Here is a 21,507-nt window from a genome sequence, read left to right on the forward strand (position 1 = left end):
GTGTCTCTCTGTCCATAAGGCACTGTCAATTTCATTACTGATTTCAATACTCAATACTACTTTTGTCTTCTTTTCATGGACTACTATATCTGGTTTTCTCATATCTATTTTTTGAACTGTTGGTATTGGATGATCCCATGTGATATAAACTCCATCATTTTCTATGATGCTTTGTGGCTCGTGTTTCCACTGTTTTTTTTTATCTACTTCAATATTATAATGTTTGCACAATCCCCATTGCAACAGTCTTGCTACATTATTATGCCTTTCAGTATACAGTCCTTTTGATATCAAAATATCACAGCCAGCAACAAGATGTGCAATTGTTTCCAATTCTGTTTTACAAAAACCTTCATTTGTCTATTTCCCTCACATGTTCAATAAACTTTGTAAACCAATGTGTATGTAGTTCACTATCTTGGGCCACCAATATAAACTTTTCATCTTTTTGTTTAAATTCACCTCTCCTTAACCATTCCTGCATCTGATCCTGATCAACATGTAGTTTTTCCAAGAGTTTTCTATACTTGTAACTGTATTTATGCATTTTCCATATTTATCACCTACTTGTCTGATCCTTCACCTTATATTATTTAATTTTTTGGCACATTCAATTGCTGCCTGATTTTTATCTAGTTCTGATTTGATTCTCATTTCTGCTTGATGCCAATATGCTTCTCCTAAACTAAGCAGGGAATTCATCTTAGATTTATTCTCCTCATGTTTCAAAACCTTCACTACAATTGGGTCTTGTGAGCTCAACAGATATGTATGCAGTCCTACTATTGCAGATCTATACATGTAGTCAGTTTCGAGGAGGCCCATATCACCTTCAGAACAGGGAATATATAGTCTTGGTATGCACTGATTCCTTTGATGGGTATGAAGCATCCTTCATGTTTTCCTGTCCAAACTATCCAAATGTAAGTTAGGACAGGAAGATCAAATCGGTTTATAGCTTACATTTTGTTCCTAGATTCAACACTGTTTTCAGGATTAATCTAAAATATTCCTTACTAAGTTTTATTTGCATTTGTTTATGTTTTATTATTGATCTTTCATCAATTCTCAAATATGTATATACTCCCTCTTCCTCAAGTTCTTTTATATCACATTCTTGCTCCAAACCAATGTTTTCTTGGTGCTGCAGTTTTCCTGCTTTAAAGGTTGCTTTTGCACATTTATCAAGCCCAAATTACATTTTTATATCATCTGAAAAAGTTTTGATAACTTGCAGTTGTGCTTTCAGTTTCTCATCTGATAACCTCTACATTTTTAAATCATCAATAAAGAGAAGATGAGAAGTCTTTACACTTTGTTGTTTTCTAGGAGCCAAATTATAGCCATGGCATAAGCTGTTAAATAGACAGCTTAATGAGTTAAGGGCAAGACAAAATAGCAGTGGTAACAGAGAGTCACCCTGGAATATCCCTTCTGAATTTTTATCTCTGGAATAATAATGTGTCCTTTATCGTGGCTTAATTGCAAAGTAGTCTGCCACTGTTTCATGGTCACTGTAATGTAGTCGATCAGTGTAGGGTTTATCTTATACATTTTTAAGCACTCATTTATACATGAATGTGGGATACTATCAATTTCTTTTGTAGTCAATTCATGCCATACTTAGATTCTTCCACTTTTTACAGTTCTCCATAATAACTTTATTTAACAACAAATGATCCTTTTTTCCATATGACTTTCTTTTATTGCCTTTTGTTCTGTTGTCATAATTGAGTTTTCTTCTAAATGACTATAAACTCTGTCAGCATCAATTGCAGTGTATAGTTTATACATGGTTGGAAGGCAAGTTATTAGTCTATAATTTTTAGAGTAGCTTCCAGGTTTACTCTTAAGTAGGAGCATTGTTTTTCCTGTTGTTAGCCAGGTTGGTGTCTGTTTGGGGTGCACATATAAATAGTTCTTACACATGGCTAAATCCTTGTGCAAAGATGTTAATACTTTTAGCCAGAAGTTAGGTACTGCATCTGGGCCTGTGGCTTTCCAATTACAGGCTTTTCTTAACTTTGTTTCAATCTCTCTGGCTGTTACTTCATCCCGTTTCATATCCTGTACCTTTAAACTTCTTATTCTTTCTTTTACTTCTATCCATTTAGTGTCTTTGTTATGTTCCACAGGATCTTCATAAATAGTTCTCCAAAATGTATCTATCTCTTCTTTTTTTGGTGGTCTTTCAATACATTTTACCTTGTTTCGCAATTCGCTATAAAACTTTTTTGGGGTCATCAATAAATTGTTTATTTTGTACTTTTCCTTTATATTTATCTACATGTCTTCTATGTTTTTCTGCCTGTGCTGAGATTTTTTGTTTGTTATTTGCAATAGTGCATAATAGACCCTGTTAGAAGAACCATTACTTACCTCACAGCAGTATGCACTCCAGACGTGTTTTTAAAAATATTATAAAAGGGCAAGCACTTAGTGCTTCTAGGTTATGTACAAATGATGTTGATTTTTATTATGAGTTGGATTTATTACAATCAAGGTTGGAGTCTTTGGGTTACAAGAATAATGATCTTGAAAATGTGATTAGTGATGTGAAAGACCAAAGAAGCACATGAGGCAAGTCATGGTTGCTTAGGGAGCCTGAATGCACATCTGTTCCTAATAAATTTATGTTAGGTGGTCTGAGAAGTTGTTTGAAATATAGTAGTGATGTGAATACTATATGTCATATTGTCAATTATAACTGGAAAATATTGTTCACTGATGACAGTTTAAAGAAATTTATTGGTGACTGGCCTTCTTTTGTTTTTAAAAACAACTTGAATTTAACTAGAATAATTTGTAAAGGCTCTCTTCAATGAAAAGTAAATAAACTCCCTAGAATTGGGACCTACCCCTTTTGATGGTGCAAGGCTTGTCCACAAGTTAGCATGGAAAATAGATTTGGCAATCCAGTCACCAAAAGGGTTTATCATCCTAATGTTATTTACCTAGCAAAATGTGAGCAGTGTTTTGCTTTTTATGTAGGTAAAATGAAAAGGCAATTGAAGGATCAGATCTTGCAACATATGAGGGATATAAGGGTAAAAGCCAACTATAATTCGTTGGCACACTATATCGCCCAGAATAATAATCATACTTTTTCTTTTATGGTTTTGCAAGTAATCTATGTTACCGCAAGGGGCAGGGACATTGTAAATGATACTAAGAATTCAAAATCTAATTGGATAGCAGAACTCATGGCTGATAAGCCACCTGGCTTGAATTGTCTGCTTCCTATTAAACTGATTTTAAAGGGGAGGAGACCTCACTGTTAATTGGTTAATAGTGTTCTATATGTTTGTATTTTTATATTGATTGAATGGACCTGAAGAAGGGGTGTACCCAAAAATGCTTGTCCATTTTTTTCTATGCAGTGATTTTATTTCATTTTATTTTATTAAAGTTTGTTTTTATGGTTCGCAGCATGGTTGTCTATGTGATTTTATCTGTTTTTGCATTATCTCAAAGGCAGATGAACCCAGAGAAGCAGTAACCCACTGAAGCTCCCAGCACAGGCAGATCACAACTGCTCTTGGATCCATGCCTTGAGGATGGAAGCTCTTGGATCCATGCCTCCATGCCTCATGGATGGAACTGGACCCAAACTGTCCATGGCCAAGGCTCTAAAGGGCAGGGATGGACCCAATACCATCGGAGTTGATCCCAGTCCCATGAAGCCGATGCTGTCACTTCAGCTCCAGGACCCATTCCGATCTGAAGGTATCAGAGCAGAACTAGTCAGGGATACCTTCAGAGCTGAGGAAGTGATCTTTTTCAGATATGACTCTGGACCCCTCAAGGTTTTCAGATTCTGAGACTCCAAATCAGTTGGAAGGATTGGAGAAGGAGCGAGAATAGTGTTAGACATTATTGGAAGGCTCATAGAGCCAATAGGGGATAGAGCTGGTATGACTCCCATCTGGAATTGAGCTCTGAGACATTTTTGCATCATCCTATCCACATCTGCTTCTGATAAATGTCTGGAGGATGTAGTGGATAGTGGCCTTGAGTGTTTCTTAGGGGTTTGTATTAACAGAGAGAATAGAGGTTGGAGAAATTGGTTTAATCATATACTCTGGCATGTGACTTCTCTGAGAAGTTCCAGACTACAGATCCAAGGGTCTGGGATCTGAGGAAGGTGTCATTGGACTGACCAAAATGATAATTGGATCCACAGATTTTGGCTGAGAAGATTTCAGATCAGAAGCTCAAGTCTTTGGATCTGACGATGTTGAATCCAAGATTTTTCTACTTTTGACAAGTGGCTCTGATGAAGTCCTGAGGAACTTCAGCAGGGAGCATTTTTTGTGCTCCAATGGAGCAATCTTAGTAACTTTAGTGGGAGTTTGAGCCCCAGAAGATGAAGTCAAAGTAGCAGGTAGAAGGTCTTTTACAATCAACTTGTTGCATCAGTCAGCCAGAGCCCTTGGGTTAAAGTAGAACAGATAGTGCAGTTAGTATCCAAGTGGCAGGAACCAATAAATGCACTTCTTGTGGGCACCTGAATTCAGAATTTTATGCCCACAAGAATTGCATTTCTGAAAACTGTTGGTTTATCTGCCATGGCAGTTAAGTACCAAGCAGTACAGTAATAAAATGGTACAGTAAAGCAGTACATTAAAGCAGTACAGAAATACACTGGAATAAAGGGAGTTTTTTTTTTAATGGAAAGAAAAAGGAAGAATTACCTATAATGGTAATTTAGAGAAAATACCCTAATTAAAGGGTAAATCAGTATCAACTATGGTAGAAAATAAATACTATCAGAGATAGTATAAAGCCTAACACCTGCAAAAACTAACAAAGCAGATGGAAAGACCAAAATGAAATAATTAGAAGAGACTTTTTTTGAGAAAAAAAATAAAGAACTGACTCACAATAAAATAACTAAATTTTGCTTAAGACAGGAACCTGGGTCTGAGCATGATGCCAGCAAACCAGATCTGAGGTAATGGGAATGGACCTTAGGCATTATGGGTACAGGGAGGAGCTGAAGAGTTGGATCAGAAGTCTGGAGTATGCAGACAGGTCAGATCTGAGGACTGGATCTAAACCCATGTGTTGATGAAGAATGAAAAGGACAACATCAGATCAAATGTTTAGCAGCAACTGGATTCACTAAAGCAGTATCTCCTAGGTCTTATCTGGAATGACTGACTAAAACATAAAAGACTGAGACATTTTATATTGTCAATCTGTTTTTTTAAGGGTAGGGGCTAGATGTCATGGAAATTGCGGCCTGTGAAAAAAAATATCCTCTCAGTAGGCAGAGTAGGAGGAATAGGAGCAGGTTCTGGAAATTCCAGTTGCAACAAATTATAATACTTGCTGAGAGATCAAGCAAATTCACAGTTTTCATATTGAAACAACTGATTCATTTTGGACATAATTTCAGAGAAAAAAAGTTCTTCAAATTGTTGGCCAAAAACACACTCTCCTCAGAATATGAATCAGAAATCTGTGGAGACAACATGATCTGTGCTTTCTGAATCATTTTGAGGTTCATACTATTGAATTTCTTCAGAAAATGAAGAATTATTTTTTTCTTCTTTCCAGAAAATGTCAGAAAGGAAGAGTCAATAGCCTGCACAAAACCCTAAGCTATGCCGAATAAATTACTCCTGTTCAGAGGAACTGAGACAAGAGAAGATCCATGTTTAAGTTTTTCTTTCTGTTTTACAGGAATTTCTATAGAAACAGACCCTCTTTTTCCAGCAATAAGATGTCAAGGGATGGGCATAGCTTTTTAGCTTGGCAGAGTAGCATTCTCTGCCCTTTTTCCAGAACTGACAAGAGTGGCACTCCATTTCCCACAACAGACATTTCAAAAGTCACAAATGAAGCGTTTAACTCTCCAGTCCGTCGTGGCTGTGGGATCCAAGGAAAAAAGAAGAGTGTTCCAAGAAACCAGTTTTGACCATAGCAGAGTCAATCACGTGTGGCAGAGGCACATTTCCAGCCTTCTGTTCTGTCAAAGGCTGTTTTAAAATAATCTTCTTTTTGCAGCTGGAAAAACAAAGACTCGAGGAACTGGTAGGTTGTAGTTTAATAGAGAAAGTAAGTTTTTCTCAAAAAGTAAAGCAGACACTTTTTCCCCCAAAGAGAACTTATCTGGCCAGCAATTGAACAACGTCATCTGACTATCAATCCTCAAAAGCCTGCAGAGGAGCTCTCCCTTCAGCAGCAGGAAAGCTCTGAAAGGCTTGGTACCTAAACCTGTATTTTATTAAGTTCAGCTTGAGCTGACTAATGCTTTAGGTTTCTGGAAGGTGCCCTGAAAGCTTTAAATGCTGGTCAGCTGTTATATCCTTAGCAGGATATAACCCATATAGCTTAGGCTACTTCCACAGTGATCTATATGAAAAGCAAGAGAAATTTATCTTACCATGTGTGTCAATATTTATAGTTAAGTTTTTTTACCATCAGATGCAGTATCAAATTTAATTTCAGGTAAGAGTTGTGCTAGCCCCTTGGAGAGGAGTTCTGAAAGGTTAAAGATCGCTGCCATCTCCTTTAGCACTTATCCACAATGGAAACTCATCTACCACCACCTTTTCAGGAACTGATGTGAAAGGATGGATATTCTGCTGCAGGTGGCATAGCTTGTCTATCAGACTAACTAGCTAAAAGGAAGGATTTGGTGATAGATGACAACCTTGTATTCAAGATCAGACTCTTTTGGTTGATCTGAATCCTTATCAGATTATTTTGCATTTGACAGGTGTTGAATTGAATAAGATAGAATAAGCTGTAATGTCCAACCATATCCCTTGATTTAAAAGAATCCAGGTAAAAGCAGACAATAAACCTGGTTAACTCCAGGAATTATTTACAGAATTTGATCGATCTTATACAATACCACCAGTAAAATTATTATTTCTTGCTATGAATATTCATTTGTTAAGTCTGTTAGTGACAGATTTAACCAACAGATTGATAAAGAACTCTTGAGGCAGTGTTGTTCCTATTCACCAGTTAAGCACAGAGGATCTTTTTCTTTGAAGATATCCTCCACGATACTCAGGAAGCAGATTAAAACAGGCATGGGTGTACCATCCTCATCTCATCTGATGCTCAGGGAAATGCACCTCCCAAATGAAAAAAATCATGTCACTTTGTTGACGACAGCTCAGTACTGGCCTTCATTAACACAGCTGTCAATAAACGCCTGGGCAAACAGCCCTTTAGTGACACTTGACCTCAGTGGCTTAAAATATATGGGAGGAAGATATTTTGTGGTCTAAAGACATGTTCATTTTCTTGTGCTTATGTCAGAAATGGTCATCCATTAATGAATGAACATCTTCAATGGTCAGCAAAAAATTTATCTCTCTGGCAAAGTTAATAACGGTTTTCATATCCTGAAGTTTTTCGTGGGTCTTCTTTGCATTGCAATTTAACACTGTGATATTAAAGGTTGAAAACATACACATACTCAGGATTTGGTCTGGTTTGGTAGCAAAAGGCACACATGAACAAGTGTTTGCCCTGAAGAGCCATTTTCTCACTACAGTAACACATGTAGAGCAAAGTCCTAAATATGAATCTGGATTGAGTGCAATACAAATCACATTTGAACAAAAGACAGATAAATGTGCAAAATATCAGTTCAAAATGATCCAAGCACTCTTTTCCTATGATTGGTGAGAAAGAACTGAGAAACTAAAGGCCTATCACTTCTTTTTATTTGTGTCTTTCTACCTCTGAGATGGATATGTGGACTCCACATAACAGAATGCAGACCCACATTACTACTGAACAAAAACTGTGAGAAGCTCCCAAACAAAACTAATTTTCTGTTGACTGAAAGCACTGCAAGAAGATGAGCAGTGCACCTTGAAAGAGTAGTCAGTTAGCTGTATCTGTACACTTCTCTAGACAACCATATAGGACACCACAGCAATAGATGGTGGAGGAATGGTATAAGTCTGAAGCAAGTGATCCCTAATGAAACAAGATGATACATTCTAGTCACACCAGCATCTGTTGTACATAATTCACTTGCCTTGTCTTTCTCAAAGCAGCATTCTCAGAATCAGGATGACAACAGGCACAGAGAAGCCACTGATACAACATAAGAGTGCACAAAACAAGGCAGTCATCCAGAAAGTGAATGAATACAGAAATGAATGCATGCAGAAGCAGATTAAAGTTAAAACATTTGTCAGGAAGAAGAACCCAATATACAATACAGATCAGTTACTTATTTGTTTTGAGTCTGCAGGGATAAACCTGCTAGAAATCCGGCTGGTATAATGGGTATACCAGTTAGCTGTACACTAGTGGTTGGGGGGGGATGTATCAGGTTGTGTGACACCAACAGCTTTTTATACAATTGTTTCAAATTCTAATTACCTATATGAACTAGTAGTAATATTTGAGCTGGGTTTCTTTGAATTTCTTAAGGCCATATTTCTTTACATATAAGAAGATTCCACTGGTTTTGTGTATAGTAATTTTAGGTTCATACACTTATCTTACTACCATTATATATTCTAAATTATTGTCTTTTAGTTCATTATGCCAATAACAACAGGGATATTAAAATGTCCATTTACATTCTTTACATTTCAGCAGATCTGCAAAAACATAAGATATATTTTAATGTTATATTTAAAAATATTACTTTTATATAGCACTGTTTGCTATTTGAATGATCTTTTTTTAACAAGAAACATCTTTATTAAATTATCATGTATGACATAGGCAATGTTACATTAATATAAATGAAAATAAACCATAGCGACACAATCTCAATTGCACAAATTATAAATTCCAAACCGTGCCGACACAACTATAGTTGCAAATATTATACATCACTTCTAATATATTCAGTCATTGTTGGTCAACCATTACATAGCTCATTCAAATCTGCTATTTGAATGACCTTGTCATTTTTGTAATTTATTCATCTATACTGTTATCAAAGTCATAGCTTCTAAATTAAAAAAAATAAAATATATCATAAATGTATATAAATGGTGCATGACCAGCAAATACACTAGAAGCATTTAATGCCACAACAGAATGTTGGAATAAATAAACAAACAACTCATGAACTTAATAAAATCTACCAAAGCAAAGTTTGAGGCTAAAATAAGTACCTAAGCCAAAGACATTCACAAGACATTTTTAGTTATGTATGTAACCTCAAATACACAATGCACAATGAACTGAGCTAATTGTGAATTATGTTATGTACAATGAGGCTGATAATATAGCAAACCTAGTGGCCAATAAATATAGTTCTAACTTTACCTTCTCTCCCCTCCAACTGTCCCTCAGGATATACTTGAAACTGGCTTGCCTCCACCTATCACAGAAGACCAAGCCTTAAAAGTGCTACTAAAAGTTTAAAATACTGCATCAAAGAGTTCTGACAATATCCCTGGATGCAGCTTAAATAACACGAAACATGATTTAACCACACCCATAATAATACTATTCAATCTCAGAATTCATACAGATTTTGCACCAAGTGAATGGAGTGCAGCTACCATCATTCCCTTGCATAAGGGAGGACCATACACAGATCCAGGTAATTACAGACCCATATGTCTGACCAGTCTGAAATGCTAAACCATGGAAAGACTTATCATGGAACGAATCAGTCAGGACATAGGGAACCTCCAGACACTGGACTCATCTCAGATGGGCTCCATCAAGGGCAGGTAATGCTTACTCAACCTGGTGGATTTTTTTGAAAAGGTCGCCAAAGCAATGGATAAAGGCAAAACAGTACACACCACATACCTTGACCTGTTCCAAGCTTTTGACACAATTCCCCACTCACGCACAGTACAGAAGTTAAATAAACTGGAAATAAACTCTTATGTCACCTGCTGGATTGCCAAATGGCTCATAGATAGAATAGAAGTTACCTCCACAAAGAGACCAGTAACTAGTGGAGTCCATCGGGGTTCTGTGCTGGGACTTCTGCTATTTGGCATCTACTTTCCTGAAATAAAAGGAAAACACCAAAGGGATCTGGCTGACTTTGACTGCAGATGATTGCAAGCTAGGAGTAGTCATTGAATCCTAAAATGACTTTGCCATCGTGCAGGTAGGTTTGCCCCAAATGAATAACCAGTGACAAGAAAAGTGGGCTGAAACTAAATGCCAAAAAATGCATTACTGTATCCTTTGAGAAGCCCCAAGAAACTACCACATTTACAATACTGCCCAGAGAGTTGACACAGTTGTTTGGGCTTTGAGAACTTATGTGGACAGTGACCTAACTTTTGATCAACATATGTCCATTGTTGTAAGAAAGTTCTTCTATGTTGCACAACTTATAAACAAAGGGATTGTGTCTAGATCTAGGGATGTTATTGTCTCCGTTTACTCAGCCCTCATTAAGTCAATTATTGAATATAATACCCCCCATTGGCATGTATCTGTCCAGACACATGCAACAACTGGAATGCCCACAGAGGCCCATTAAAAGGATACAAGGCTAAAACAACGTCTTACATGGAGTGACTCAAAGCCCTGGCACTATATTCAGTATCCTACTGACTGCTTCTAGGTGACCTGTGTCTGGCATACAAGGAATCCTCTGACCCAACACTGGTGGATGTACTGCACATCAGCAAGTCAAATGGCATCAGAACTACTTGGTCTAGGGATATAAAACTCTTGTGCAACATCAACAGAACAGTTTGCAGGAACAGGAATATCTCACAGAGGATAACACTGCTCTGGAACAGACTTCCCATCCACATAAAAATTGGATCTATGGATGGGAAGCAGAAAATTTATGCCAAGACTGCTCAATGTACTAATAATGGACAGAGGCAGCTGCTAAATGCTTTACCCCATGCATAACTATGGTGTGGTCTCAGTCATTCTCTTTAGGAGTAATACGTAATTTTGACCATTGGATGGGCAATGCCAGTTTCTAACCAGATGAGATAAGTTAATTCAAGTACAAAAAGTGAAACTGGCTAGGCTTTGTAATAGAACAGTACTTCCCCAGGCTTTTCGCAGAGACATGGGTATGGCCTGTGTTATTGACATGCCAGCTGGCTGTGATTTACCCATTTCCTCATTGTAATGTGATCTTGGAGTTGGTATATTTAATTTTCAGGGGGTGTGGGGGTGCAGGGGGGGCAGCCCCTTGCAAAAACATAAAAAACATTGTTTTTATTCCTGCGGCAGTGGAAGACATCAGCATGAATATGCATTCATTACTCCAACACATGACCCGGTGATGGATGGTGGGTGGGGTTTTAGGCAGGACTTGCTACTGCACATCACCACTGCTACCGTTCTACTACATCATCACTGACTAGGCTTAAAAGGCCCCTCAAGGGCAGTTAGCCTACTACTTACCTATGAACCTATGAATACTGAATATAACTATTCAGCTGGAAAAAATGACACCCTACAATATAATTTCTCTTGTTATTCTCTCTTGTACAAGATTCTGCATTCAAGATTGCTGTTTACTAATTAGTATCAAGTCATGCAAAATAGCAGAAAAATGTGTCAACATGTGGGGCTACTACAGTAATATTACAGTGGAAGGCCGGGAGTTATGGCTGAGATCTATCTCCTTTTTTCATGACATATTCATCACAAGCCCTGACCAGTCAAGACTGAAGAACACCATAATTCTGACCCCATCAGCACATTCTTACAATTATTCAATGAGCACATTTTAAGACTTCTTTCTTTTGTCGTGGTTCATAAGATCATTGAACAAGAGCAAGGTGCAGTACTTAGCAACTACATGAGGGCAGCTGCTGATTTTAACTGGGAGGCTGAAAATGACTGCTTTGGGTAAAGAAGGAAAAACAGTTTTAGAAGAGAAGAATTATGTTAATCCAGACTTCAACAGGATATTATTAATGTAGATGAATTGTGGTGCTAAGGCAGTATCCTCTCAGCAGCTGAACAACAATACTGTTCTTGTCAACATTTATTTATTTAACATTTTCTAACTGGTAAAGTCCAATTTGGAACACGCCAAACTTCAGCAGAGGCCCAGGGAGAAACACTCTAAACGCATGTTTTTATAATCCTCCATACATGCAGCAGAATTTCATGGTACCTTATCGGGTGTTAATATGTACCTCTTTACATATTCATTTTTGAGATTTTCACTGTGGTCTTTTTCTTACTAAACCTGGAAGTGTCTCTTGCGACTAATCAGATTTCCAGCAGAGATCCAATAAAGAAATATCTATGGTGGAAGAGCGAATAGATGAAGAAATCTGACTGGCTGTGACAATTGTTATGTTTGCCCTACCATATATATAATGTAATGTTTACCTCAGTCTAAAACATAGATTAGCTTTGCATCTGACCTTTATACTTGTTTTTCTGTCTCTCTTGCCTTTGCCTGTTTTACACACTCGCAAAGGATATGTACAGGACATCTGATTGCCACTGCCACTTTACTCTTCCTTCTAGTAAGAATACTTATCAGATTAACAACGCTACGCGCATATTTAAAGCAAAAACAGGAGAAAGCATGTCTTAGAATGTGATTTATCTCTAGAAGGTTAAACAATTGTAGGGTGATATCTCACAGCAACATTCTTACCTTTTCTGACAGCATTTTATATGGTTTTAGTAGTGGTTGAACTTTCGAAAACTCGCAGCTTGTTTCACCATAAACCCATCCACTTGTAAACTGCAACAAAACAAGCAAGTGAGAATTACATTCCAATTCTTCCTGCAAACCTTGTTATCTTACAAAAATGATTTGCTGCCTACCTTATCTGTGCACCACTTGTCATGACAGAACTCTCCGTATCTGTTTATAAAATAGTCTAGTTTCTCAGGAAGAGTTGTACTGCAGGAAAATAAAACACGATGATCTCAGCTTATACATTTGTAGAAATGCATGATAAACAAAAAATGACATCCGCAAAACAAGGATCTGTCAAAAATAGCTGTCTTAATTTATGGCATACTTAAATACAGTAACATAATACCTCACTCAACACTTACTACAGATGTTTGTATCTTCTCTTTCTACCAGCACTTCTGCTGTACCCACTTCTAAAATCTGTCTCCACCAACCCCACAAGCCTAAACTCTGACCACAGCCTCCAGTATCCTGTCAGGTACCCCAGGTGACAAAGTCACTAGTTGCCTTTCACTAATATAAGGAAGGAGACAAGATAAGTTTATTAGATACTTTTTGACTGAAGCGCGGATTAGGGCCAGTATTTAGGCTATATAAATAGCCATTACCTGCTGAAGTTAGAGAAACATTTATGCAATGATGCTGGGTTGAGAAAAGCAAAGAAACTCTTCTTTGCAGTATACAAAATGTGCCGGATACATTTCCCCCAGTCGGCTAACTTGCCTGTGCTGTAACTGAACTGCTGCCAGTAGCTATAGGCATTAGTCTCTATCAGCACATGAGACTGCAGAGAGGTGGAGAAAGACTCTTCAGAAGACATCATGGTGGGTCCTCCAGTGTAGAAGCAGCTTACACAATGTCAGTTACTGTCTGACGCTGGGTGCTCAACTTGTATTTTAATGCAGCACAGTTATGTCCTCTACACATCTGTTAGCCACAGTCTGTTCATCTATCTTTCTATATCTCTATCTATATATCTATCTGTTTAATCTCTTATGTCTGCTTAGCTAAACTAATCCATCCTTCTGTGCAAATAAAGATATCAGATATACATATGAATGTGTATCTCTATCTTTTAATCTATTTGTTCTAAAGACTGGGATGTAATGTTGCATTCATTAAAACCTGACAAAAATAGTCCTTCAAGTTAAGTTATTCTTTAAGGGAAGACATTCTAGGATATATATATATATATATATATATATATATATATATATATATATATATATATATATATATATATATATATATATATATACCTTGCAAAACATATATATATATATATATATATATATATATATATAGTATTATATATTTTAATTTGGACATTTTATAGAATGTTTATACAAAGCATTTTTTTTCATTCCATTCCTGTATGGCAAAATAATGGTCACAGATTCTCCATCCCAAAGTTCTTTTGGTCCACCCCACATAAAAATCTTTGCAAACTGAGCACAATGCTACATAAATCAGATATGATGACTTACAAAAAAATAACCAGGGGCTTCATATGTCCCCTCAGTATTTGGACAAAAAAAATGTGGAACATTATTGGCAAGTTTTGATGAATGCAACACTACATCTGGGTCTTAATTATCATTTGAATTTTAAAGTGGGTGGTGGTGCTGCGGTAGCGTTGTCGCCTCACAGTAAGACGTTGTCCTGTTCGATTCTCAGCTAAAAGCATCTTCTGTGTGAAGACATGCATGAATGGGCATACCTTCATTGAAGGTTGTGCGTCAGAGCTGGCAACTCGGCACGTAAAAATCTACTGCCAATCATTAGCGGACCGGAGTTCTGCTGTGGCGACCCCTAAGTGGGAAAAGCCGAAAGACACAACAACTTCAAAACAGGAAGTTGAAGCACCAACTTTTTGATTGGTGGAGTTAGGGGGTATGTTTTAATTTCAGTATTGTTTAATGTGGAGAGATTAGTCTGTCTGTACTTAGTCAAAAAAAGTCCCCTAGTGGGATGAAAGCACTTACTGTGTGATGTGTGATGTTCAGCTAATAAACTGCTTTTGAAGGTGATTGTCCATGTTTAGATTGTCTGCTTTGAAACATTAATCTCCTGAGGAACCTATTAATTATGGTTTTTTCATTGTTTTTTTTTTTTTACATAAGTCAAATTTTTGTTTTTTGTGATTTCATTTTCTACCCCATATTTTTGGTTCCTTGGGGATATGTGGTTAGTAAGTTGGAAAGTTTTGCGTGTAATCATGATGAATTTGAAACAGAATTGGATGACTGAGCATGCCAGAATATATTGCTGATATCGGAGTGACTAACAGTGAAGAAGCTTCTAAATTATTTAGTGAAGTCAAAAAAGATCTTATTAGAATGAAACGTATCCAGTGGAACAACAGAGCATCTCTGCTAGCAGGGTACCTAGAGATTTGAGAATTTACAAAAGACCCACTAGTGGTTTAGTACAGAATGAATTTTATAAACAATGGGAGAGTACATGTGGCAAGCTAGGTTTCAGTTTATCAGACTGTTGATGCATTTTAATGTAGAATGGATTTCCTCTTTAAATCAGAACATCGACTGAGTATTTAAACTAAAGAGTTTGGTCCCCACCCAAGAGTTTATTAACAAACAACGAAGTATTTTCGGTAACTCCAACAAGGAAAATTAAACACTTAAAAAAGAGAATGTATAGAAAGTTCCAGTGGGATTTCAGGAAATATATGAAAAAGAATTCTGAAACTGGGGAAAATACTAGCAACACAGTTGGTGTCACACCAGGAAATGACATCAGTCCAATTTTTTTTTTTGTTTGCTATTTTGAGAGGTCAGGTGACCAGTGGAGAAGTCAATTATTATACGATCTGATTCCACCTCAACAGAAAAAGGTGAAGAGGAAGTTTCATTGGGACAACTGGCTACAATTGAATAGGAGATATATGACACATCAGCCTTGGCAATGTCATCCTCATTTTTAGCATTTTAATCAAGATGGTCACTGGTTGAATGTCAACCATCACATCCTTTGGCAGACCTCTCAGCTGTCAGTAAGTTTTCCACAATTAAACAAGGTGAATCCTCCCTTTATGGTGGAGCAGAGGAATTTAATGGAAATGTACAAACCTGTACTTTACAGACAGTAAACAACTATGACTCTGATGAACTAAGTGCTTTTAAGTCTTTCATTTATCTAGTCATGTCTGTACAAAAGACCCAACTAAGATAATTCAGAAAGGACTGGTGTTTGTCCCCTCTAGAAGAGTTTCAGTAGTATAGTCTTTGAATTCTATAAAACTTTTCACAGGAGGATCTGTTTGGCCATGATGTTTTCTGAGACTTGCTGTGACTTATTGAAGGACAATGTTTTCTGCAAACCTAACATTGTTATTCCACATAATTAAGACACCATTACCAACTTTGAAAACATGTATAAAAAGGAAATTAGGTAAATTCTGGCAAAACCAGTTTAACATAAGTTTTTCGGCGTGTCCAAATCTGAATGCGAAGTCATGAAGTTTTTTTTAGGGACAATAAAGTGCTTAATGTGATGAAGATGGATAAATGAGAGGGCCTTATTTTAATGAATACTATTGATTGTGAGACTAGTATGTGCATTTTGTTAAGTGACTGTATGGCTTACAGATAAATTGATGTACAATGCATTCTTTTGCTTGTAATGATGTAGACAAGTTTATTTAATATTGTTTGGTTGCAGGGTCAATAAGTGAAGGTATACCTAATTATCTTAAGATTAATAAACCCAAAATTCTGGTATTTTCTGGTATTCCCAAAATCCACAAATCAGTGACCAGCCCTCCTTTTTTACCCATAGTGCCTGCAGCAAAGTAAAAGACTGATACCACTGGTATTTCCATTGAACATATGGTTAAGATTGTGGTTAAGAGTATTCAGGATTACATTAAAAACTCTAAATTTTCTGGGCAAACTGACAGGATCCCTAGCAGTGCAAGAGGATGTTTTAGAGAAAGAGCACATCTTGAGCTTGTACACAGTTATACCCCATGACTTGGGGATTTTATACGTAAAACAGGTTTTATCTGACAAACTTTCAGAAAGGTTGCTATATGTTATTAGCAAAAAATGTATGGATTGTGTTGGCCAACAATTTTTTCTTGTTTAAGGATACTTGTTACAAACAAGTGACTGGGGTGGCCATGGCCACGGCACCCAGTTATGCAAATCTGGTTTTAGTTCAGTGGGGATTTGTAAAGGTTTATTCACACCATTATTTAGATATGTAAAACATTATGCCCGCTTTACTGCTGATTTATTTTTTCTATGGACTGGTTGGAGTGAAGATTAAATAATTTCCAGGGTTTTTTACAAAATCCTACAAAAAATTTTAAACTTTCAATTTCATATGGGGGGAGACATCTATTACTTTTTTAGATGTGCAAATTTTTAAAGATCTTAGTAGTGAAACCTTTTGAAGTACTATTTTCAAAAAAGAAGATGCTAGTAATGCTTATCTTGATTTTTTCTAGTGTGCAACCACATCATGTTAACAAAACATAGTTAAAGGTCAGTTGGTGTACATTAGTATGTTGGCCAGTAAAGATATTTTTTTTCATAAAAAAATGGGGGAGGGTATAAAATGTTTTTGACCAGAGGTTACTCAGAAAATGTAATCAACCAGTCTATGGAAGAGGTTGCACTGGGTAGGAAAAATATATTTGCACCAGTTTTGGAAAGTCCAGATTTACAGGAGGTTATTGAGAAATCTATGAATCAGATTTGTGATTATACAAAACTCAATATAGTATTAACATTCAATTTGGATACTCCAGCAATAATATGGGTTATTCAAAACTGAGACATTTTAGTTGCCAATACCCAGGTATGTGACATCATAGGTGAGGTACTGACATTTTTTAAGAAAAATATTCTGTTAACATTTTTGAGATGTATAAACCAGTTATTTTATGTAAAAAAAGATTCTAGGGGTACTTATGGCTGTAATGGGTGCAACAGATGTAGTTTGTTGGCTAATGCACCCTCAATTTTTTTGCCCAAATAATCAGAGGGAACATGAGGTTCCTAGTTATTTTGACTGTAAGTCATTGAATCTGATTTAAGTTGTATCTTGCATGGTATGCAAAGCCTTTTATGATCATAAGGACAAAAATATGATTCCTAAAGGAAAATTTCAGAATCTAATCATGCAACATAATAAATCTATTCTAAAACACAACTTAGCTGTGTGGGAAATGTGGGCATGTTCTTTTACATTTCCATCATACAATTCCTCTTGATACAAGCATTTAACAATATTTTATCATTAGTCACTTGAAAAACATATTTACCAGGTAGAAAGGAATGACCTAAATCAGGGTTAAGCACTGAAGTCCAATCAACTCCAACAATGGTAGTGATATTTCCCAGTGTTTACAAAATGTCTGTAATATTGTCTAAAAAGGGCTGGCATTGTGAAAAGAAATGATGTACACAGCCTATAATTAAAGTAAGTTATCAATTTTCAATGATATAGTGATTACACATCTCTTTAACTTATAACAACAGCCTACAACTTTACCAGTGCAAGCATTCTTAAAAAGAAATACTGCACCTTCAGACCTAGATGTAGCAAAATTATTATAACCAGCTTTGTTCCATTTATACTTTTTACTTATATTCACATTGTCCATCACTAATATGGACTTCTTGTAGTAAAAGTAACTCTTCAGTACAATTCTGTATGAATTTTAATAAACTTCTCATCTTTGAAAAAAGTGTGCATACCATTCATGTTAATAGACGATTTTAATTTGCATATATATCTAATATTGAAATTCCATACCTTTTTTCTCAAGAACACTTCATACTTTTAATAAAGAATATACTTTCTTCACCACACCTGTGTTGAAAGTTACAAAACACACCGTGAAAGAAAAGGAGGGGAACAAAAAAAAAGAAAAGAAAAAAATGAAAGTTATGTACTTAACATAACGATAGATCCATGTTGTCTGTCTCCATCTGGTTCAACCTATGGGTCATCAGATCCAACACTGGCCAAATCCTTCAGACTTGCAACTCACCAGGCCCTACCTCCCTTACCTATAATCTCCCACTCCTCAAATGACCCCTCAGATCAAGTTTGCTCCATCTAAGCCAATCTCTAAGCTAAAAAAGCTCCCCATACAAAAGGAGGATGTAGGACTCCAAGAATAAGGAATGGATGGCCTCCATTACCCAGTCATCCTGGATAAAGAATTTTCCCATATCAAGCCATGAAGTGGGCGGGGGTTGAACCAAACAGAGATAGAGAACATGGATTTATTGCGATGGTAAGTACATAACTTTCGTATCTGGTGTCGTCTTCTCTGTCTGGCTTCAACCTGTGGAAATAAGTCTCTAGCCATGTAGAATTCCTTGAGAGGAACTAAGGAAATATAGTCTACAATACAGTGGAACCAAATGAAGCCCTGGATCTTGACTGAATATCCAGCCTGTAATAGGAAACAAAGATGTGGTGGTCCATCCAAGTAGCCACTGCACAAACTTCATTTAGGGATACTCTAGAAAATGAAACAGCAGATGTAGCCATAGCTCTGGTAGAATGAACCTTAGGTCTGCTCGGCAGTGTCCTGCCTCTCGAGGCATATGCAAATGAAATACAGTCTGATAGCCACTTGAATAATGTCACTTTAGACACAGGTGTGCCCAGACTAGATTTTGAAAAGGAAACAAATAATTGACTGGATTTTCTAAATGCCTTAATACGGTCCAAATAAAATCTCAGTTGTGTATGCACTTCCAGACAATGCAGAAGGTATTCCTTTTGTTGGAGAAATTGGAAAAAAAATGCATGAAGATTAATGCAACTATTAAGATTATTCTCCAAAACAACTTTAGGCAGAAAGTGGGATTTGTACAGAGAAAAACCCTGTCTTTGTGGAACACCAGATACGCAGGAGAGGAGTCAACAGCTTGTAACTCCGAAACCCTCCTTGCTGAAGTAACAGCCACCAACAATAAGGTCTTTCAAAACAACTTTAATTCTGATGTAGCTGAAGGTTCAAAAGGAAAGCCTGCAAAATAAATGGCAAATCCCAGGGAGGAACTGTATCCTGAACTGAGGGGATGTGGCAAAAAGGTACCTTTTAGAAAAGCCTTGGAAATCTTAAGAGCAGCCAGAGGAACATTATCCCTGCCAAAGTGAAAATTAGAAATGGCTGCAAATTGCACCTTAATCATAGAAAAAACTAGAATGAAACAACTCAGTAAGAAAATCTAAGATTCTAAAAGGGTGGATAAAGGATTGAGCTCTCGAGCTTCCAACAACAGCGCAAAACATCTCTACTTAATGGAATACATTTTCTTAGTCTAAGGATTTTGGCACCTATGTCTCTAATGTACACAGGCAACCTGTAAATGGTTCATCTCCCAGGCCCTAGCTAGTAAGTGTTTCACCTCCTAAGCCCCTGCTTATACTTATCAAGGGTGTCAGAACTTCTCAGAGATTTGGGATGCATGGCTAGGCTTAAAAAGGCCCTTGTGGTCATTAGCTTAGTAAACACCTATGAACCTATGAGATGAAGACAAGATATGTAATACAGCAAAGGAATGCTTGGGATTCCTGGCCATCAAAGGAATTGGAGAAACCATGCAATTAACCTGTGGTATGGAAGACTGAGAGGAACACGATCCACTGTATGAGAAACAAAACCTGGAATGGGATTCAGAATCAAAGGAATGTACCACAGAAGAGACCATAGGAAGGGAAACCACACCTGATGAGGCCAAAAGGGTGCTATGAGGATCACAGTCATTCTGCAGTGGGCTGCCTTCTGGAGGAATTTCACAATTAAAGGATCCAGGGGATAAGTGCACGGGAGTAACATAGACCAAGCAAATAGCAGAGCATCTCTGGGTGACTGCCCTAGTTGGGGGACTAAAGCATAATAGCTGCTGCACTTGGTGTTTGATGGGGAGGCAAACAGGTCACAACACTGAATTCCCCACAGCCAGAAAATCTGAGACCATAAATGAGGAAGCAAAATGTTCCTGCTGAGGCTATTGGCCAGAATGTTGGACTTCCCTGGGATGTGCATTGCAACCAGAAACCACTAAGATAAAATCACCCATTGACAAACCTTCATGGCCCCTTGACAAATCACACTTCTAAGAACGGCATCCTGATAGGCATGAAACTCGGGGACAGCACTCATCTCCAAAAAATTGATGTGGATGTTGGCCTCCGCATAAGACCAGGACTCTTGAACCATTCCCTTATCAAAATGCACTCCACCCTAGATGGGTGGTGTCCATGATGACCATGGCTGAAGGAAGGAAGGAAAAGAACAATCTGTCTCCCATTGGTCACTAATGGAGAATGTAATCACCATTGAATTTGATTGTGACATACGTTTGTCAAACCTACTGTAAAGTCCACTGGGTGAGTCACAAAAGACCACTGTACCACCAGGATCCACAGCAGAGCCTTCATCCTGGCTAGAAGGACCAACCCTATAAAAACTGCCATGTGGCCAAAGAGTTTCAAAACTGCATGAGCTAGAGGCTTCAAAACTGCAAGAATGGAAAGTACCTGAGATCAAAGGCTGACCACTCTGGAGCCTGGGAGTCTGGCAACTTGACTGAATGTATCCAAGTGGAAAACTATGAACTCCAATGTTTGAATGGGTTGTAGGCTTGACTTTAAATAATTGACTATAATGCCTAAGTGGTTGCACAACTGGAGCAAGGTGCCCCTGTCAGTGATCAGTAACGCTGTTGTGCAGATGGTAAGGAGCCATTCGCCCAGGCAAGGACAGACCTGGAAACTTTGCAGCCAGAGCCAGGCTGCAACCATTACCGGGCATTTGGTGAACACTTAGGGGGCTCTGGTGAGATCAAATGGCAGGGCTGTGAATTGGTAGTGATCGGTCTCCAGCCTGAAGCACAGAAACCTCCTGGAGC

The 21,507-nt window shown here is 37.4% G+C and overlaps 1 protein-coding gene across 1 annotated transcript in view; it reads right to left on the reverse strand.

Moving 5' to 3' along the window:
• Positions 1–21,507, reverse strand: part of RYR2 (ryanodine receptor 2) — a 6,224,161-nt gene that overhangs the window by 2,395,706 nt on the left and 3,806,948 nt on the right. Inside the window, exons 54-55 of the mRNA XM_044059048.1 lie at positions 12,730–12,808; positions 12,557–12,646 (exon numbers count right to left, since the gene is read on the reverse strand). Of these exons, the coding sequence (XP_043914983.1) occupies positions 12,557–12,646; positions 12,730–12,808 (169 nt within the window). The remainder of the gene's footprint in view (positions 1–12,556; positions 12,647–12,729; positions 12,809–21,507) is intronic.

Source organism: Protopterus annectens, chromosome 1.part2 (assembly GCF_019279795.1).
Source record: "Protopterus annectens isolate FY-2018-M chromosome 1.part2, PAN1.0, whole genome shotgun sequence".
NCBI lineage: Eukaryota > Metazoa > Chordata > Ceratodontiformes > Protopteridae > Protopterus > Protopterus annectens.